The sequence below is a fragment of the Paralichthys olivaceus genome, chromosome 15 (assembly GCF_024713975.1).
Source record: "Paralichthys olivaceus isolate ysfri-2021 chromosome 15, ASM2471397v2, whole genome shotgun sequence".
Classification (NCBI taxonomy): domain Eukaryota; kingdom Metazoa; phylum Chordata; class Actinopteri; order Pleuronectiformes; family Paralichthyidae; genus Paralichthys; species Paralichthys olivaceus.
Window position 1 is genome coordinate 20,389,466 of NC_091107.1, and position 15,516 is coordinate 20,404,981.

Below are 15,516 nucleotides of genomic sequence, written 5' to 3' on the forward strand. Positions count from 1 at the left end.
CCCCCTCTTCCCCCTCTTCTTCTCCTTTCCTTGTATAGCTTTTAAGGTGTTTTTATGTCTGTCAGACGAGCCACTTCTATATGACTGCTGGCTTCCCTCCACACACCCCCAGGCCACGATGTGGTCGGTCAAACGGAGGCGGCAGATCCTTGACTGTGGTGAATTTTAATTTCTGTGCGCACTATAGATATTTCCATGCCCCCACCCACAAACACCCCACCCACCCACCTTCCTGCTGTGCGTGTGAGACTGCCAAGGTGAGGTTGTGTCCTCTTGTTAAGAGCGATTAATGGCACTCGTTATGTACATAATGAAATATCCCTGCTGATGCATAGGGTGGCGTTGTCTCTCTCTCTCACACACACACACACACACAAACACACACACACACTCTTCTACTGCCTGTGTGTATGTGCATGCAGTGTAACATTGAGGACACTTTGTTACAGCCTCCAGGCAACTCCGGAATGTGTTTGATATGTGTAGAGACCCCCCCCCCCCCTCCACCCTCCTCCCTTGTAAGCCATCTCCCCAAATGAAAAACGAATGGGAATTAAGGCCCTGTCAATTCACAGTCGAGTTTGTTCCTCTTTTTCGCTTTAGATGCACACAACACTGCAGTTCCCTGCGTGACATGTGTTCTGAGAGATAGAGATGGGTGGCTCACCACCGAGTCCCGTTTTGACTGGCGGAGTAAATTTAGATCTAATCTTCTTGTGTGTGTGTGTGTGTGTGTGTGTGTGTGTTCTTTTATAGCCTGACAATGTTCACCTAACATATCAGCTTTTAAGTTGACCTTGTTGTGTTGTTTGCTCATCTGAGGCACGAGTATATGTGTGCATTTCTAGGACGTGGCGCTGCTGGCTTCCCTATAGGTTTTTATTTTGACCTCGTGTATCTGTGTGTGTTTGCCTGTGCGTGCGTGAGTGTGAGCGCTAACACCATTCAGTGCCTGAGTCAAGCTGTGCAAGCTCTTTTAATCCCACGCCCCGGTGCACGTAGGCTTGATTAGTGGCAGCAGTTATCTGTGCAGAAGACAGGCCGCCCTCCTTTAGCATTTGGTCAGGTCTGGGGCACTGGGAGAGGGGGGGTGTCAAGTCATGAGAAAGGTGAACGAGGAAGGAGAAAAGCAGAGGGGGCGGTGGTGGAGGAGGGATGGCGAGAACGAGGGAAGAGGGGAGGGCGGAAGCCTGATTAGTATTCTAAAGGAGCTCTCCTGTCAGTAGAGCAAATTGATTACTGCACTTTACCTGTATCAGCCTCCACAGCTAAGGATGACAAGGTACGGGAGCATGATGTGTGTCTGCGTTCACCTCCCAACCACAGCAGAATAGGTGTGTTAGTATTTGGCTTAGTGTAGATTCTATTTTTTGTGTTTCTTATTTTTACTACGACTACCGCTGGATATTTTTTCTCTGTCCTCTCGATCTCCTTCATTACAGTGAAGCATTAGGCCAGTTGCAGTTAGGTGCTGGCCTTGTCTGTCTCTCTCTGTCTGCTTTAATAGTCAATAGCTGACTGAGGGAAGACGGACTCATTTCCTGCATGCCTTGGCCCCGCGCTTGTCTGCATCTAGACTGACAATTAGCATGTTTCTCTTACAGTTAAGACAACCTGATCAATTCCAAAGCATGTTCCTGTTCCATTATTTTTTATGAACTATTTCATTATTTTTTGTGTGTTGATCATTTTCATTATCAGTTGGGCTACTTCCACGTAACTGGAGTTAACCTCTGTTTAGAGAACAAGCAATAGGTTGAGAAATGCAACCCACTGACTCAAACAATAAATATCTGTTCATCAGCCCCTCTACTTTTGATACTGTCGACTGAAGCAAATGTATTAGGAAAAAACTGTTTCATCTTCAGATGCTACTGATACTATTTTTCCTGCCCAGAACAATCTTTTCACTGTGAAATTTAAATTCAAAGCCAATTACACTGATCAGTTCAGCTTGCCAGTTACGTGCACTGCGTTGTCAATATAGTCAGTGGCCACCGCAAGCATTTTTGTATTCACTGCTTGTCATTGGCCTGGCCCAAATCATGAACCCTCCATTCACTGACAGAATGTGACCATTGAAAGCTGATTAAGCACACTCTCATCTAATCCACCTGTTTTACAACGAGGGGTGGGGATGTGTGCAATTGATTGTAATCAAGGTGATTTGTTTAGATAGACTAGAAGCCTGTTGGCATCACGATGCTGGGCACAACATCGCATATGACTGTTGACAATCAGCCATGGACAGTGATAGACATGTCAGCATGTAGGTTGCTCTAACATCATCTATGGCATCATATCTTCCACTTTATTCAGGTTGCTCCTCATAAAGCTTGCTCGTGTAGTTATAACTTGTAATGATATAATGTGTGTCATTTGATCAGATGTCAATATCCCAGTGTCAGTGCTGGTAACATCAGGGAAGAGCTGTGTCTCACAAAATCTTACTAAAGTTAAAAATGCCCTTTCCCCAAAATAACTCATCATTAGCTTATACACAATTAATGATATAATACAATTTCTTATTGTTTTATAGGCTATTTGGGATTTTTGTGGTAATACCTATATAATATTTAGAATAATAATGAATTTGAATATTGATTTGGGCATTGACCACAATGACAACGGTCAAATCTTCACTACATTCATACTCTGACTGATACACCGCAAAATGTTTCTAAAGAGAGGCAGTCCCTCTTAAAAATGTTTGTGGTTGTATGTAAAGTCTTTATACAGTATATCCTACAAATCAGAGTGGAAACACATGTCTCTACATTTCCTCTGCAATCATCCAACAAGTTCTTTACTTTCTTGATGATGTTAAGCCAAGCTCACACACTGCTTTATCCACCTTTAGTCAAGTGAGTGTTCATGTTTTGAACTCAAGTCCAAAGTTGCGTCAGTGTAACATGGGTCAACATTTTATTGTCATTGTCCTTAAACCTTATTGCCATTTCCCTCCCTGCAGCCATGCATATAAACAAAGGAGTGAATGTGTTTGAATGTTTTTTTTTTGTTTGGGCTCGCCTTATTGTAACCATGTTATCTCATGTAAATATGTCATAAAAAGTGTCTCTGATGATAAAGGTTTTATAAGCATATGCATTATACCTTGGTTATCAGGGACAGCTGATTTGAAAAGGCCTTTTTGGAACCTGTGCTTTAACTATATGAAGCACTCTGTCTGTGTCCAGATTATACCATATTAATCTCCTGTGTAACTGACTGGGGTTTTCTACATTTAAATGTTCAGTGTGCAGAATTTAGTGAAGTCTAGTGGTGAAGTTACACGTTGCAGCTGAATACCCATCATCTCACCCTCCCCTTTCAAACATGAGAGAGAACCTGTGACAGCCTTTAGTTTTCATAAAATCAGAAAAGTTGTTTAGTTTGTCCAGTTTGCACTACTATAAAAAAATCATGGTGGCCTCCGTAGAGAGGACCCACTCTGAATGAAAATATAGTATTTAAAAGGAATAGTTCACCGAAAAATTAAAATTCACTCATTATCTACTCACCACTATGCCGTTGGGGGATTGGGTGAAGTGTTTGAGTCAAAAAAAACTTTTGGAGTTTCAGGGGTAAACAGCATTGCAGCCAAATCCAATACAGTTGAATTAAATGGCGACCACTTTTTCAAATGTTTAAAAAAATTACAGAAAATGCCTCAATGCTGTTCATGTGGCGTCCGTAAGCCCCGACATTCAAATTTGACTCGAAACAGCTTCATTTACACCATGTTTTTGGCCTAAATGTCCACTGTTATCCTTCTCCTAGTTACTGCTGCAGTAAGTAGAAGAGTAAAGCTAACACCTTGGTCGTCTTCAGGTTGTGTAATAATAGGCTGCAAGGTGTTTCAGCATATTTTGGGGTGATGGGACGGCAGGCATATTGTTTCATCAGTGTTATCCAAAACCCTTCGATTTTGTGGAAGTATTGTAAGCAGTGGTTACTCATTGTGTTTTTCTAGCAGTGTTGCTCTTAATGGGGGTATGTACCTAATCCTCCCTGAGTTAATGTTAAGAGAGATTAATTGTCAGTGCACTTCTCTCTGTCTTGATGTCTGTGCTATCTGCAGCTTGTTGCAGGAGCGTGTCCTTTAATATATTTAAGTGAAGGTGGATAATACGATTATTATCAGTTCATCTTACAGATGTGTGGACATGTTTGTGCTGCCACGCCATATTGAAAAGTCACAAATTTGTATCCAAATGTGTTTTTGATTATTAACCTGAATGCTAATGTAGAGTCTGGGACTTACAGGAATGTTTAGAGTCGGGCTGTTTTTGTTGGTTGCACCAGCTTTTGCTCAGTGAGCTCTGGGTCAGACTCCTAGGTGTAGGACTAATCTTATTGAAGTCTCCTGTTCATTGGCATGTACTCAGCTTTGACCTGCTAACTGGATTGGTGCTACTTGAGAGATTTTGTCAGAAAAGGTTGCACATAATTGTTTTACACTTTATTGAGTTAAATGTAGCCAGTTGATTTAAGAGATTCATTTTAATTGTAAGTCTTGTATTCTTACTTAGGTAAAGAGAGAAGAAATACTCCAAACTGTGTTTGGATGCTTCTCATGGATTGTCCCTTCAAACCCTGTTGTACAATTTGATATCATTCTCCAACCTCATAAGAGCAAGCATTAGAATGATTTAAAAACTAGAAAGTAGGTCATGGGGAGCATTATGAAAGGGGAAATGATAGCAGAAACATGGCCTCTTCTTTTTCTGTCACTTAGATCTCTGTCGCTCGCGTTATTACTGCAAACCATCATTCACAGTAGAAAGAAAAAAAGACACGGTACTCTTTTAACCCAATAAAGGCAGACATCTTGCTGACTCACAGCAATAGCCTTCTTAAGGGTTGATGCCAAGGATATTATGGGAATGATTCATTAAAGGCCAAGGTTTTTTAGCTGGTTTTATCCAGCTCTCAGGGCAGCCTGACTGTGGGACATTGGATCTCAATTGCAAAGTGGCCCATTTCCCTCAGACATCACCACTGCAGTCTGTTTCAAGAGCCTCCCTCTGCCTTTTGGCATGCTGGCCATGGGGCAATCAGCTGTTCCTATTTCCAGCACCAGTGTTTACTTTTAAATGGAAAATGTGTGTTGTTTCGGGAGGGAAATGAGCACCATTTTGGACAGACGATGTGAGCAGAAGATTACCTCGGAGCCCAATAGAAATGAATCAGGTATAGATTGATGGCAGCTACGGCTCATTAAGAAGGAATGTGTGTGTGTTTAATAGATGCACTAATTCTCAGCCACTCAGGAAATGGCCCTTGGGCGGGTCCTCCAAATGGCACACAAATATTTACTATGGACTCAAACACTTTAGTAAACAATGCAAGCCTGGGCATGAGAGGTACAGGAAAGACTGCCCGGGTCTGTGATACAGTACAGTGATATCATCACTGCACTGGCTAGTTTGGCTGGGTGCTTCGCCAGAGTCAGCTGGGCTCTGAACTGCTTAGATGACTCATCTGTGCATGAATTCCTCCATCCTCTCCCTCAACTCTGAGAACTCTTTGTACTGATGAGTACAGATGAAGTTAAAATCCACCCCCGCGCTCCTCTTCCAAGGCCAGATGCAGGCCAGGAACTTAAGCACTCCAGACCCTTTTTGTTCAAGTGTGAAATGTTAGCATTCAGTCATCACATGCTTTTCCTTACATCCAAGCGCTCTGAGTAGGATAGTTTTCCCAAACAATCGCCTGTGTTATTTAACACAAGAGGTTTGACTTTTCACCGTTCACATCTCACATTTCCTTTACGTGGGGTACATCCATGGCTCTCTGGGTGCACACATGGGGGCGTGTGTGCTTTGCATGACTTGTTTGGTCAGTGCATCCTAAGAAGTAGGTCAGAGTGCCCTAGTTCTCATTGTGTGGGTGTGCACGCGTCTGTGTATTGCATTTCAGTGTTATTTTGTCCTGATTGACTTATCTGCAAAAACATTTTCTTGCTCCAGCTCTCCTGCTGTTCAGTGGCATGTTGTTCTCTTGTTTACCTCCCTCAAGGTGAACAAGGGCTTTTAATTCAACTTTCCTCTGGTGCATTTGCTCACTTGTGGAAGGCCTGGAACAACTGCATTTGGTCAGGTAGCTTATGTTTTGTCTTATTTAATCATGTCAGAGCATATTGAATTTACAAATAGCGGTCACACCGCATGTGTAAGTGAGCTACCCCGATGAGTATGTGCAGCAGGGCTGGGCTGCAGATTACATGATATAATAGTGTTTAGGCATCGCCTCTCCTTTTAAATTCCTTTAACCTTGACTCCCCTTAAATGCAGGGAGAACACATCTGCCAGGCTGGTGTCAGACATTAGTAATACACACCGCTCGGGCAGCATTGTCACTTTTTATTAACGCCCAGAGCTTTGCATGGACACCAGCTGTTGCATCAAGTGGAAAAGCCTTAGCGGTATGAATGACCTTGACTTTAACTGCCGCTCCTTTGGCTCTTCCCCTTTTTAATTCTTTTGTTTGGTCTCATACATTTTAAATGGCTTAAATGGATTACCATTCCTGACAATGAAGGTCAGTTGACTTTTTTGAGATAAAAAATACCAGCAAGTGTGTTCAGGGCTGGGGGGGTTGTAATGTGGAGGTCAGTGGATGAAATGAAGGTTGTATTTTAAGATCTAATCCATGGCATCGGCACTGACATATTCCTATGTCTGCCTTTTGTTAATTCTATGACTCTTATGAAGAGTGACCTACAGTGACCGTATCCCGTTCCTGGTGTCTTTTAAGTACAAGAGGAGCAAAAGAGAGAGTGAAACAGATGAAGAGTAGGCAAGCCAGAGGAAGATGAAGCTTTCACCCCTCCATGTAGCTTTCCCTCCCCTCTCACATGTGCATGGCTGACTGTAGGGGTAAAAATCACTTTAGAATGTGCCTGTTCTGTCATTGGCTGACATTGTCAAGGATAATGGATAATCACCACAGAAACCGTAGAGCAGCTCATTGGTGCTGTGGTGTCCCACAGTGGGGGAGGGGGTCGGAGGTCAGGCTTTTTGGGTGCCACCACCAATGAGATGACATGTTAACAGATGTGTAAGGTCATTTTCAATGTATACTCCTGGGGAGATAATGTAATAGTAATGCACACATCACACACTCTGGGAGGGAAAAGGAGGAGTGCTGTATGCTTTAGGTGCTCAGCATATATTAAGGTTATTTACTTGATATCAGAGTTACTGAGAAGAATATTTTTTTTCTTTCCCTTGCTATAGCAGGACTTGACATCGGTTCTGTCATTACATATCTCTCAAGAGGCTGAAGGCCTCCACTTTGTTTAATGTGAGCTAGTTACTGCAGTTGCTCTGCTGTATATAAACTAACACAGTGCAGTGTCATAGTGTCTCTGTGCTGCCTTGTCTCCTCTGTATTAAAGTTTCTTTGGACAAAAACATGGACAAGGTCAACTGTAATTCCAAAGGTTTACTGCCGGCAGCAGAGAGATTAACAGATTTTCCCATGTTGAGACCGTGTTTTTTTTCCCATTCACATTTTTCCCTCAATAACTGTATCATGGCATATTAGTGACTCTAACAATATATGTTGAAGGTAAACATGTTTACTGTGCTTATCAAACATGGTGTTACAGGGCATTCTATTATAATTGCGTTAAGCTCACTGATGGGAAAATAGCCCTAATCCTGAGCATCTAAGATTAGCATGACAGCAGACGTCAGATGGCCCAGTGTGACCAGGTTGGCTTTTGTTGCTGTCAGATTTAGGTCAACAGCTTAAAGATGGCCTTGAACTGTAATTGACGCTGATGGGCCCATCTCACTTATAGTAATGCTATTCTATACAATACTGCAATGTCTGAAATGTCTTGTCAAACTGGACATTTGGTTTGAAGAGGTCTAAATTGCCAACCTCAGTGAACTGCAATTCAGACATGCTAATCAGCCTAAATCCAGTTTCTAATCCGGGCTCATTTTCAAGGTGGCATTAAAAGTGCCACTTTGTTGCCCTTACTGTCATGACAACCTGTGAACCTTGACCATGGGGATGGATTTCGGCCTGGTTGGAAGCCTGCTGCTGTGTTGTTTTTGGCCCTTTGCTACTGTTCTTGGTGAGGTATTTAGTCTTGCGCTTGCGTGGGTCGCCATGGCCTCACGTCATAATCAAGGGCTGCTGTCCTGTTGTGTGACCTGCTATGTTGGTCCACTCAGCGGACACCAAAGGTGAGGACGGCATTGGGAAAGGACACGAACAGCAGCTGAGGCGAGGTGGAAACTCTGTATTAATTAACCTTTATGGGATGTGTCCAGGACTGTCAGAGGTGTCCTGTATCCACGGAAACCAAGCTGACAGGGTTCAGAGCAGAGGTCTCCTAGGGCAGCAGTGCTGACACTGTCATGGCAACTAGCACAACGGTCACCCTAGTGTCACTGGTTCTGCCCTCCTGACAGTGGTGTGGTGTGACAGGCACACCTGATCCTTAAGCCACCATTACTCCAATACACACACAAAAAATACACACGCACTTATGTACAGCTTGTCTGTCAGCTACTTCCTTGCTGTGATTCTCCTCTGTCGTTTGAAAACACAACTTACATCATATCAGTTTAGGTTTTTTCTTGTGTACTGGTTTGAAAACAATTGAGCCTGTAAAGAGATAATCTAAGTATTCTCAGCTGACCTGGTATTAATACAAATAATGCATTTAAAAGATTGATTGAGCTACAAGAATAGCTTTCACCTTAGTCTTTATGTACGAGAGTGTGCATGTTCATATACAGTATCTACCTCTTCATGCACATCTTCATTCTTGTGGTGTATATGTGGGTGGGTGGCTTCTGCTCTATGCAGACTGAGGGTTTGCTTCGTGTGAGATGCTGCTCAAGTGCATAAGGAGCAGAAGGTGGTAGGGGGGATAATCCACTGAAATGACAAGCTGCATAAGAAATTATTCACAGCTCTCACAAGGCCCTTCACTTTTGAAAGGCATCGCTGTGAGGGGCTTACAGCTCAAGACCTGAATGTTTTCAAGGTAGTGGTCTTGAATTTTCAATTTGGATCCAATCAGGCCTAATCTACATTTATCGTCTGTTCGGTGGCTGTGAAGGGAGAGTGCAGAGAGGAGAAGGAGCTGTGTGCAGTCAATCTGAAATGTTGCTAAGTAACAGAGATGGCAGACAAGGTGGTGAAATGAATGTGATATAGTGCTTTGCAAATCCCTGCGTCTCACACAATTTCTCCCTTTTCTCCTCTTTTTCTCCACCCAACCATCTCTGTTTCCCCCCTTCCTTCTCTTTTCTCTCACTCACTGCCATAGGTTCCCCATGTGAGATCTGCAAAGCTGAAAGGCGCCACTGACAGAACCACATCCAGGCCTTAGGACAGACATCCCAAACATCCACAGCCACGGAATGTGTCAACATCTTTGTGGTGAAATCCAGCCGACTCCTCGCTTGCTACTCCCATAAGCCTGAAGCTGGGCCTTCTGGGATCCTACGGTGTTTAAAGGCAGACAACAATGCCTGGGAGGCCCCCCTGTCCCACTCTGCCTCTAAATATGGCTGCTGTTTTACCACAGTGCTAACTCTGCCCACTAAAGAGAGGGATCTCCTTCTGGCCAGTGACTCTTTCACCCCCTGCACACTTGGTGCAATTCCGTGCCCTCTTTTTGTTATTTAAGAAGTACATGCCACTGTCTACCAGATGACCTAGTGGACATTTGTTTCCCAGTAGCCGTGCTGAACCATACGAGAGGATCCTAGTATTGAACATGACTCATGGGGAGGAGCCTGGCCCTGAGACACACAAGGATTCAGCTGTTCTAACTTATCTGGAAGGTTTACTGATGCATCCAGTGGTGGCCGGGCCTGGGGCCACGGCAAGTGGGAGGTCTGAGGCTGCCCGCAGCAATCAGGAGCAAGGTGACAAAGGGGGTGGGCCCTACCAACTGCCCAACCATGGGCCCACAGCTCCTAAGACTGGAACCAATGGGCCCACACTAGGTTCTTCACAGCACTTGAAGAAGGCCCGCCTACTGCGCTCTGGAGCCTGGAATGATCCAGGGAATCAGCGGATGAGTTCACCCCCAATAGAACTGAATGGCCAAGGGGGAGGCCTACAAAATGGAGCACTAGAGGGATCTCCTCATGCTGGGGAGAGCACCCTGTTGGCTTCACTGCTTCAGTCATTCAGCTCACGGCTTCAGAGTGTGGCAATGTCTCAGCACTCTAATAAGCCACCTAGTGAGTGTTCCTCTCCATCCAAGGCACCACTTGCAGACAAAGACCCACTTCCTGTGTATGGAACGGCTTCAAGCCGCTTGAAGGGACTGATGAGGAAGAGCAAACTTCAAAATCACAGCAACACACCTTACAGTCGACGGGTACACAATCAGGACAGGCCACCAGAATCACCTCGGTCAGCGCACAGTGCCACGCCTCCCTCCGCACCAACAGCTACTGAATCAGTATCCTGTGCGGAGCGTCTAAAGGCAGTGGCCAACATGGTGAAAATCCGTTCCAGTCCAGCACCTTCACCCAAGCCCAGTGTAGCCTGCAGTCAACTGGCACTGCTTCTGTCTAGTGAAGCCCATCTTCAGCAGTATTCCAGAGAGCATGCACTCAAAGCCCAGCTTTCAGGAAGATCTGCAAGTGAGAGACTAGCTGCCATGGCAAACCAGCAGCATGGCCAGGACATAAGACCACCTAGTGTGGGAGGGAGTCTGCCTGGAGCTTCAGACACCTTAAGCTCCTTAACAACCCAAAATGGAATGACAACCACAAATACAACAACCACATCCTCTCGAACGGCCCTGTCAAGTCCACAGAGCCCCTCTTTGCAACGTGGCCATAGCCAAAGCTCCCCAGCCACTCCCCCAACTGCTCCAAGCCACACTCACAGCCAACCAGCTAAGGAGAAGCGAGGCTTTGACTCACGTCCAACCCGTCCCCCACAAACATGCAGCAGCTTGCTTCTACTGCTACTCAACAACCACAACAACCAGAAGCAGCTGACCAAGAATGGGCACCTGGAGGATAGTTGTGGCATTCTGCCACCAAGCGGCTCCTCTTCAGTCACATCGGACAGTGAGTGCTCCACCCAGGAGAGGAGTCTGACCAAGGATAGCAGCGATGCGGAGAGTTCCTATTCGAGTTGCTCTCCCATCGACCTCTCAATGAGAAGCCGGGCCAATACACAAGAGACAGGGCCTAAAACTACCACCCCCTCTTCCTCCTTCTCCTCCTCCTCGTCCACGTCTACCCTATCTTCTTCCACAACGGTGTTTTCTTCCACCCCTGTTGCATTCTCTCCTCAAGCTTCAGCTCAACCCTCCGCCTCAACCCTTTCACCACCATTGACTGTTGCTTCCTCTGTCTCCAATGCTATTTTCTCATCTTCCACCTCCTCTATCTCTACCTCCTCCCTGGACAAATTAACAGAATCTTTAATAAACAAGTGGAAGCCAGAGGCATTGGGATCAAAGTGTTCCATGAACAAGGAGTCTGAAATGAGCCCAGACCTAAAGTCCCACCCTAAGGTCACACTAATGCAGCTTCTTCTTGAGCGCAGAAATAATGAGATGGTTAATAAAGGTGTAGGTAACCAGGATTCACCACTTGATATAACTATGGCCACCATGTCCCAAAGCCAACCAAAGGCACTGGTGCCCTGGGATGACACCAGGACAAAAAGCCCTACTGATAAACCCGTAGCCCCAGCCCAGCCCCACTACTCAATTAATCGTGACCATAGTGGTGCACTATCACCATACTCCTACCCCTCTCCCCATGTTCAATCCAGCCCATTGGACTTGTGTAAATCTAAAACCTTCCCCGCTGAGAAGGCCTCTGAGCCTGCATTCAGTGCCAGTAAACTGTTGCAGAATTTGGCTCAGTGTGGCACAGCTTCATCCTCCCCACCCATCCCCCCCAGCAAAGGACTGGGCCAGGAACCTGATGCCAACAGGCCCCTTGCTCTTTTGGAAAGGCTCAATGCTCCAATCCACAGGACCACCACCACTCCACTCTCCGACAGACCCTCTGGCAGTGGCACTCCTTTCAGTCGTAAGGAAGCTTCTCCTCCTTCTCAAATTGAGAACCTTCTTGAGAGACGCACCGTACTGCAGCTCCTTCTAGGAACAGGCTCGGCTAGTGCTACAGTCAGCCGCAAAGACAGGCCCAGTGGGAGGAGGAGTGTGGAAGTGGCAGGGGCATGCTATGAGAAGAGCCCTGGTACCTCCATCATGTGTGACACTTCTAATGGGCCTCCTTTGGACATAAAGGTCAAAACGGAGTTCACAGAGGGGATGGGACCGTCAACTGCCATGTCTGAGGAGTTTAGTGGCAGGAAGAGACCTAGTGGCTATGAAAAGAATAGCCCTCTCTCAGATTCTCAGCAGGACCTAAAAACAGAACCACGGCCTGCAGAGGTCATAGCAAAATATGGCCTCCTTAGCCAGCTACTGAAACAACAGACTGCTACCTACTACACCAGTGCTGCTATGCAGACTGAATCTCAGCCCAGACAGGTTAAAGAGGAACAGAGGGAGTATCCAAGCCCCAGTCCTAAGAAGAGACGCCTCTGCCCTGGTCAGACTGATAGTTTGAGCAATACCAGCTGTTCAAGAGCAGTTGACAGTAATGACACAAACATTTTTGCCTCTTCTGCTGTTCAGGAAGAGCCTGACCACCAGAGGAGTCTCAAGGAAGAGGTGGTTCCACCCAGGAGCCCACCAAGTGAAACCCTTGCCAGAGAGAGTCGGGGCTTCAATGTGCTCAAACAGCTGCTGCTCTCTGACAACTGCCTGAAGGAGCTGTCCCAGCAGCCCCGGGGGGCAGCCAGTCCTTCTGTCCTACAGGCCAATGGCAAGGCCAATGGCAGCATTCTCAGTCAGCCTGCCCATAATCACAGCTTCCTTAACCTACCTGGGTGGCACCCCCATGGCTCCCTTAACTCAGGGCTTCAGAGTAATCTCAGACCACTGCCCACCCCACCTGCAGGCGACAGCCCTATCCGCAACCCTTGGAGCCGCCACCCAGCTCCATGGCCTGTCAGTCAAAAACGGGACCCCCCTACTCTTGTCAAACAGGAGCCCGAGAGCCCTGTGCGATGGGGTAGTCAGGAAAATGAGGAGGAGGAGGAGGAGGAGGAGGAGGGTTGTGACTCAAACCTGGACTCTCCTCGGCTCTCACGTTCCAATCCCATTCTGTATTACATGTTGCAGAAGGGAAGTATTCAGCTGAGGAAAGAGGTGAGGGATCAGGCAGTAGGGACCCAGTCTGTGGTCAAAGTTAAAGAAGAGCCAATCAGTGACATGCATGCCTATGAACACAGTCTGAGCTCCACCCCGCAATCACCAACCCACAACGACAAGCACAGCCACGAGAGCCAGGGGCTGAGCCGATTTTCTGAGTAGAAGTTATATCATCAACAGAAAAATAACAAGTGGAAATCAAAACCATTGACTCTGTTTTTTCTTTTTTTTTTAATGACTTGCCAAATTTGTTTGATGAGACAAATAACAAAGAATGCAAAGCTGAAAACAGGCCTGTCTTAGCAAAAATGTCTAATTGATACAACCAAAACTACATAACTGTCTCAAATTGAACCTTTACCATCAGTGATTCTCATGCACGACATATTTTATTTTGTCAGATATGAAGTCCTTTACAAATTGGCCTTGTTTTATACTGAATTGCACACATATCACTATCCATGTCTTCTTTGCTGCCTGCCCTAAAACATTTAGAGAGAACATTTCAAGTGACATTTATTATTAATGAGTTCAAAATTGTTCATGCTCAGTTCAGTGGACATTTATTTATTCCCTCCATCAGAACACTTTCAGAGAGACAGAGTCCCATCAATTTTAGATATCCAAATAAAGTCATTCTCGAACAGTCACAGCCGTCTATTACAACAATGTACATGACACATTCATCCAAAGGACGTTGAAAACAATATTAACACTGCAGTTGCTTCGGTGAAGTTCTTACCATGACGAATGCTTTGTCTTGCTTTTTATAACGATTCATGGTGTGGTATGATTGCCAATGAAGTGAGTATATATCAGCAGAAGTTTTAATGGTCACAACTCATTGTATTTTACTTTGATTTGAATTGAACTTCTAAGACTAATATTCGACAGTGCAAATTCAGGGCAATGATGTTTGTGCAGTTTTGAGCAGGTGGGTCAACAGAGCGTGTGTGGTACTTACAGTTGAGCAACTGTGTGTAAACAGGTTTCTAGAGCAACAGCTAAAAGGCTGCAGTGTCTGAGAAACTTATCTTACCATCCTGGGTAAACCCACACCACAGTTTTTTTTTCATGCACTCAAAAACTTTGAGTGTGAAGCACATGGCCTTTTCTTTTCATTTCATAGAAAGGAGCACCCAGAGTTTGCACTATTGAACCTGAGTCCTTCGTGTGCTTTTCAGAATAATTTGATGGCATGTAATACAAATGTCAGTGTTGTTATCTGTTGAGAATTTGACAGTTTGTGATTTTTTTTCCCCATCATTTTTTAACTGTTGTGGTTTTTGGACATCTTTTCTTTTTGTGGCTCTCTCTGTCTTTTAAATCATAAAATGTCAAAAGAAATGCATGATAATAAAGAGAAGACCACAGGTACATCTTTGTTTCCAAAGCAGCTGGATGTGTGTACCTGGCCAACAATCGCCAAGACATGTTGGTGTTTTGAGGGATATCTGGTATCTAGCTCCTTACTTTGATTGTACTGTATTCTCTTCAGTTACTTTCACACACTGCTTTATCCATTTAGTCTTGTGATCTTTTTAATACATATACCTATGAAGTATGTCTCTTCGATTAATACATTTTCACAACGGTTAAATATATTTGTGTAAATAGTACTTTCAGTATGAAAGATGACTATTTTGTAATGTTTAAGAAAAGATATGACCCTAGTTTTTAATGCCCTGACATGTAAATATGAATTATATGCGTACAAGTGTACATACAAAGGCAGAGGATGCTATGCCCATCTTTTTTTGGTTGGTTTGTTCTTTGCATGTGTCTCTATGTGGTAAATGATAATCTATCCTGCGCTGTGTTGTGTAATAATGTCTGACTCTCCTCACTGCTGCCTGTTGCATGCAGACGCATGGGAACTACCTGTGTATCCCTACTGGTGATGGGGGAAAATGTCAAGTCTTAAAATAGGTCTTTTTTTATCACAGAGAGAGGTTCGTTTAGAATATGATCAGTCTCTAAATAACCACAGGCTGTTGAGCAAGTTGATAAAAATGTGTGAAAAATAAACGTGCATTGAATATTTTTGTGATTTTCTTTTCTGTTACTGGTTAACAAAGCTCTATGAAGGGGCTTTAGTGGCGGATTGACGTACAATCATGGATCTGCATTGTGCATCTAAGAAATACATTTGTAGCAGCAAATATTAAAAAAAAGATGTTTCATTTTTTCATGTGAAGACCTGAAACATTATTTCATTTTTTATGTTTTCATTTTTGGTGTTCATTTGCACTGATATCTCAAAAATAAAGTACTAAAATGCA

The 15,516-nt window shown here is 44.6% G+C and overlaps 1 protein-coding gene across 2 annotated transcripts in view; it reads left to right on the forward strand.

The window, feature by feature from the left end:
- nrip1b (nuclear receptor interacting protein 1b) overlaps nucleotides 1–15,516 on the forward strand; it is a 35,998-nt gene extending 20,482 nt beyond the window's left edge. For both annotated transcript variants that reach the window (XM_020085906.2, XM_020085907.2), the window contains one exon: nucleotides 9,299–15,516. In XM_020085906.2, the coding sequence (XP_019941465.1) occupies nucleotides 9,752–13,396 (3,645 nt within the window). In that variant the 5' untranslated portion in view covers nucleotides 9,299–9,751 and the 3' untranslated portion in view covers nucleotides 13,397–15,516. The remainder of the gene's footprint in view (nucleotides 1–9,298) is intronic.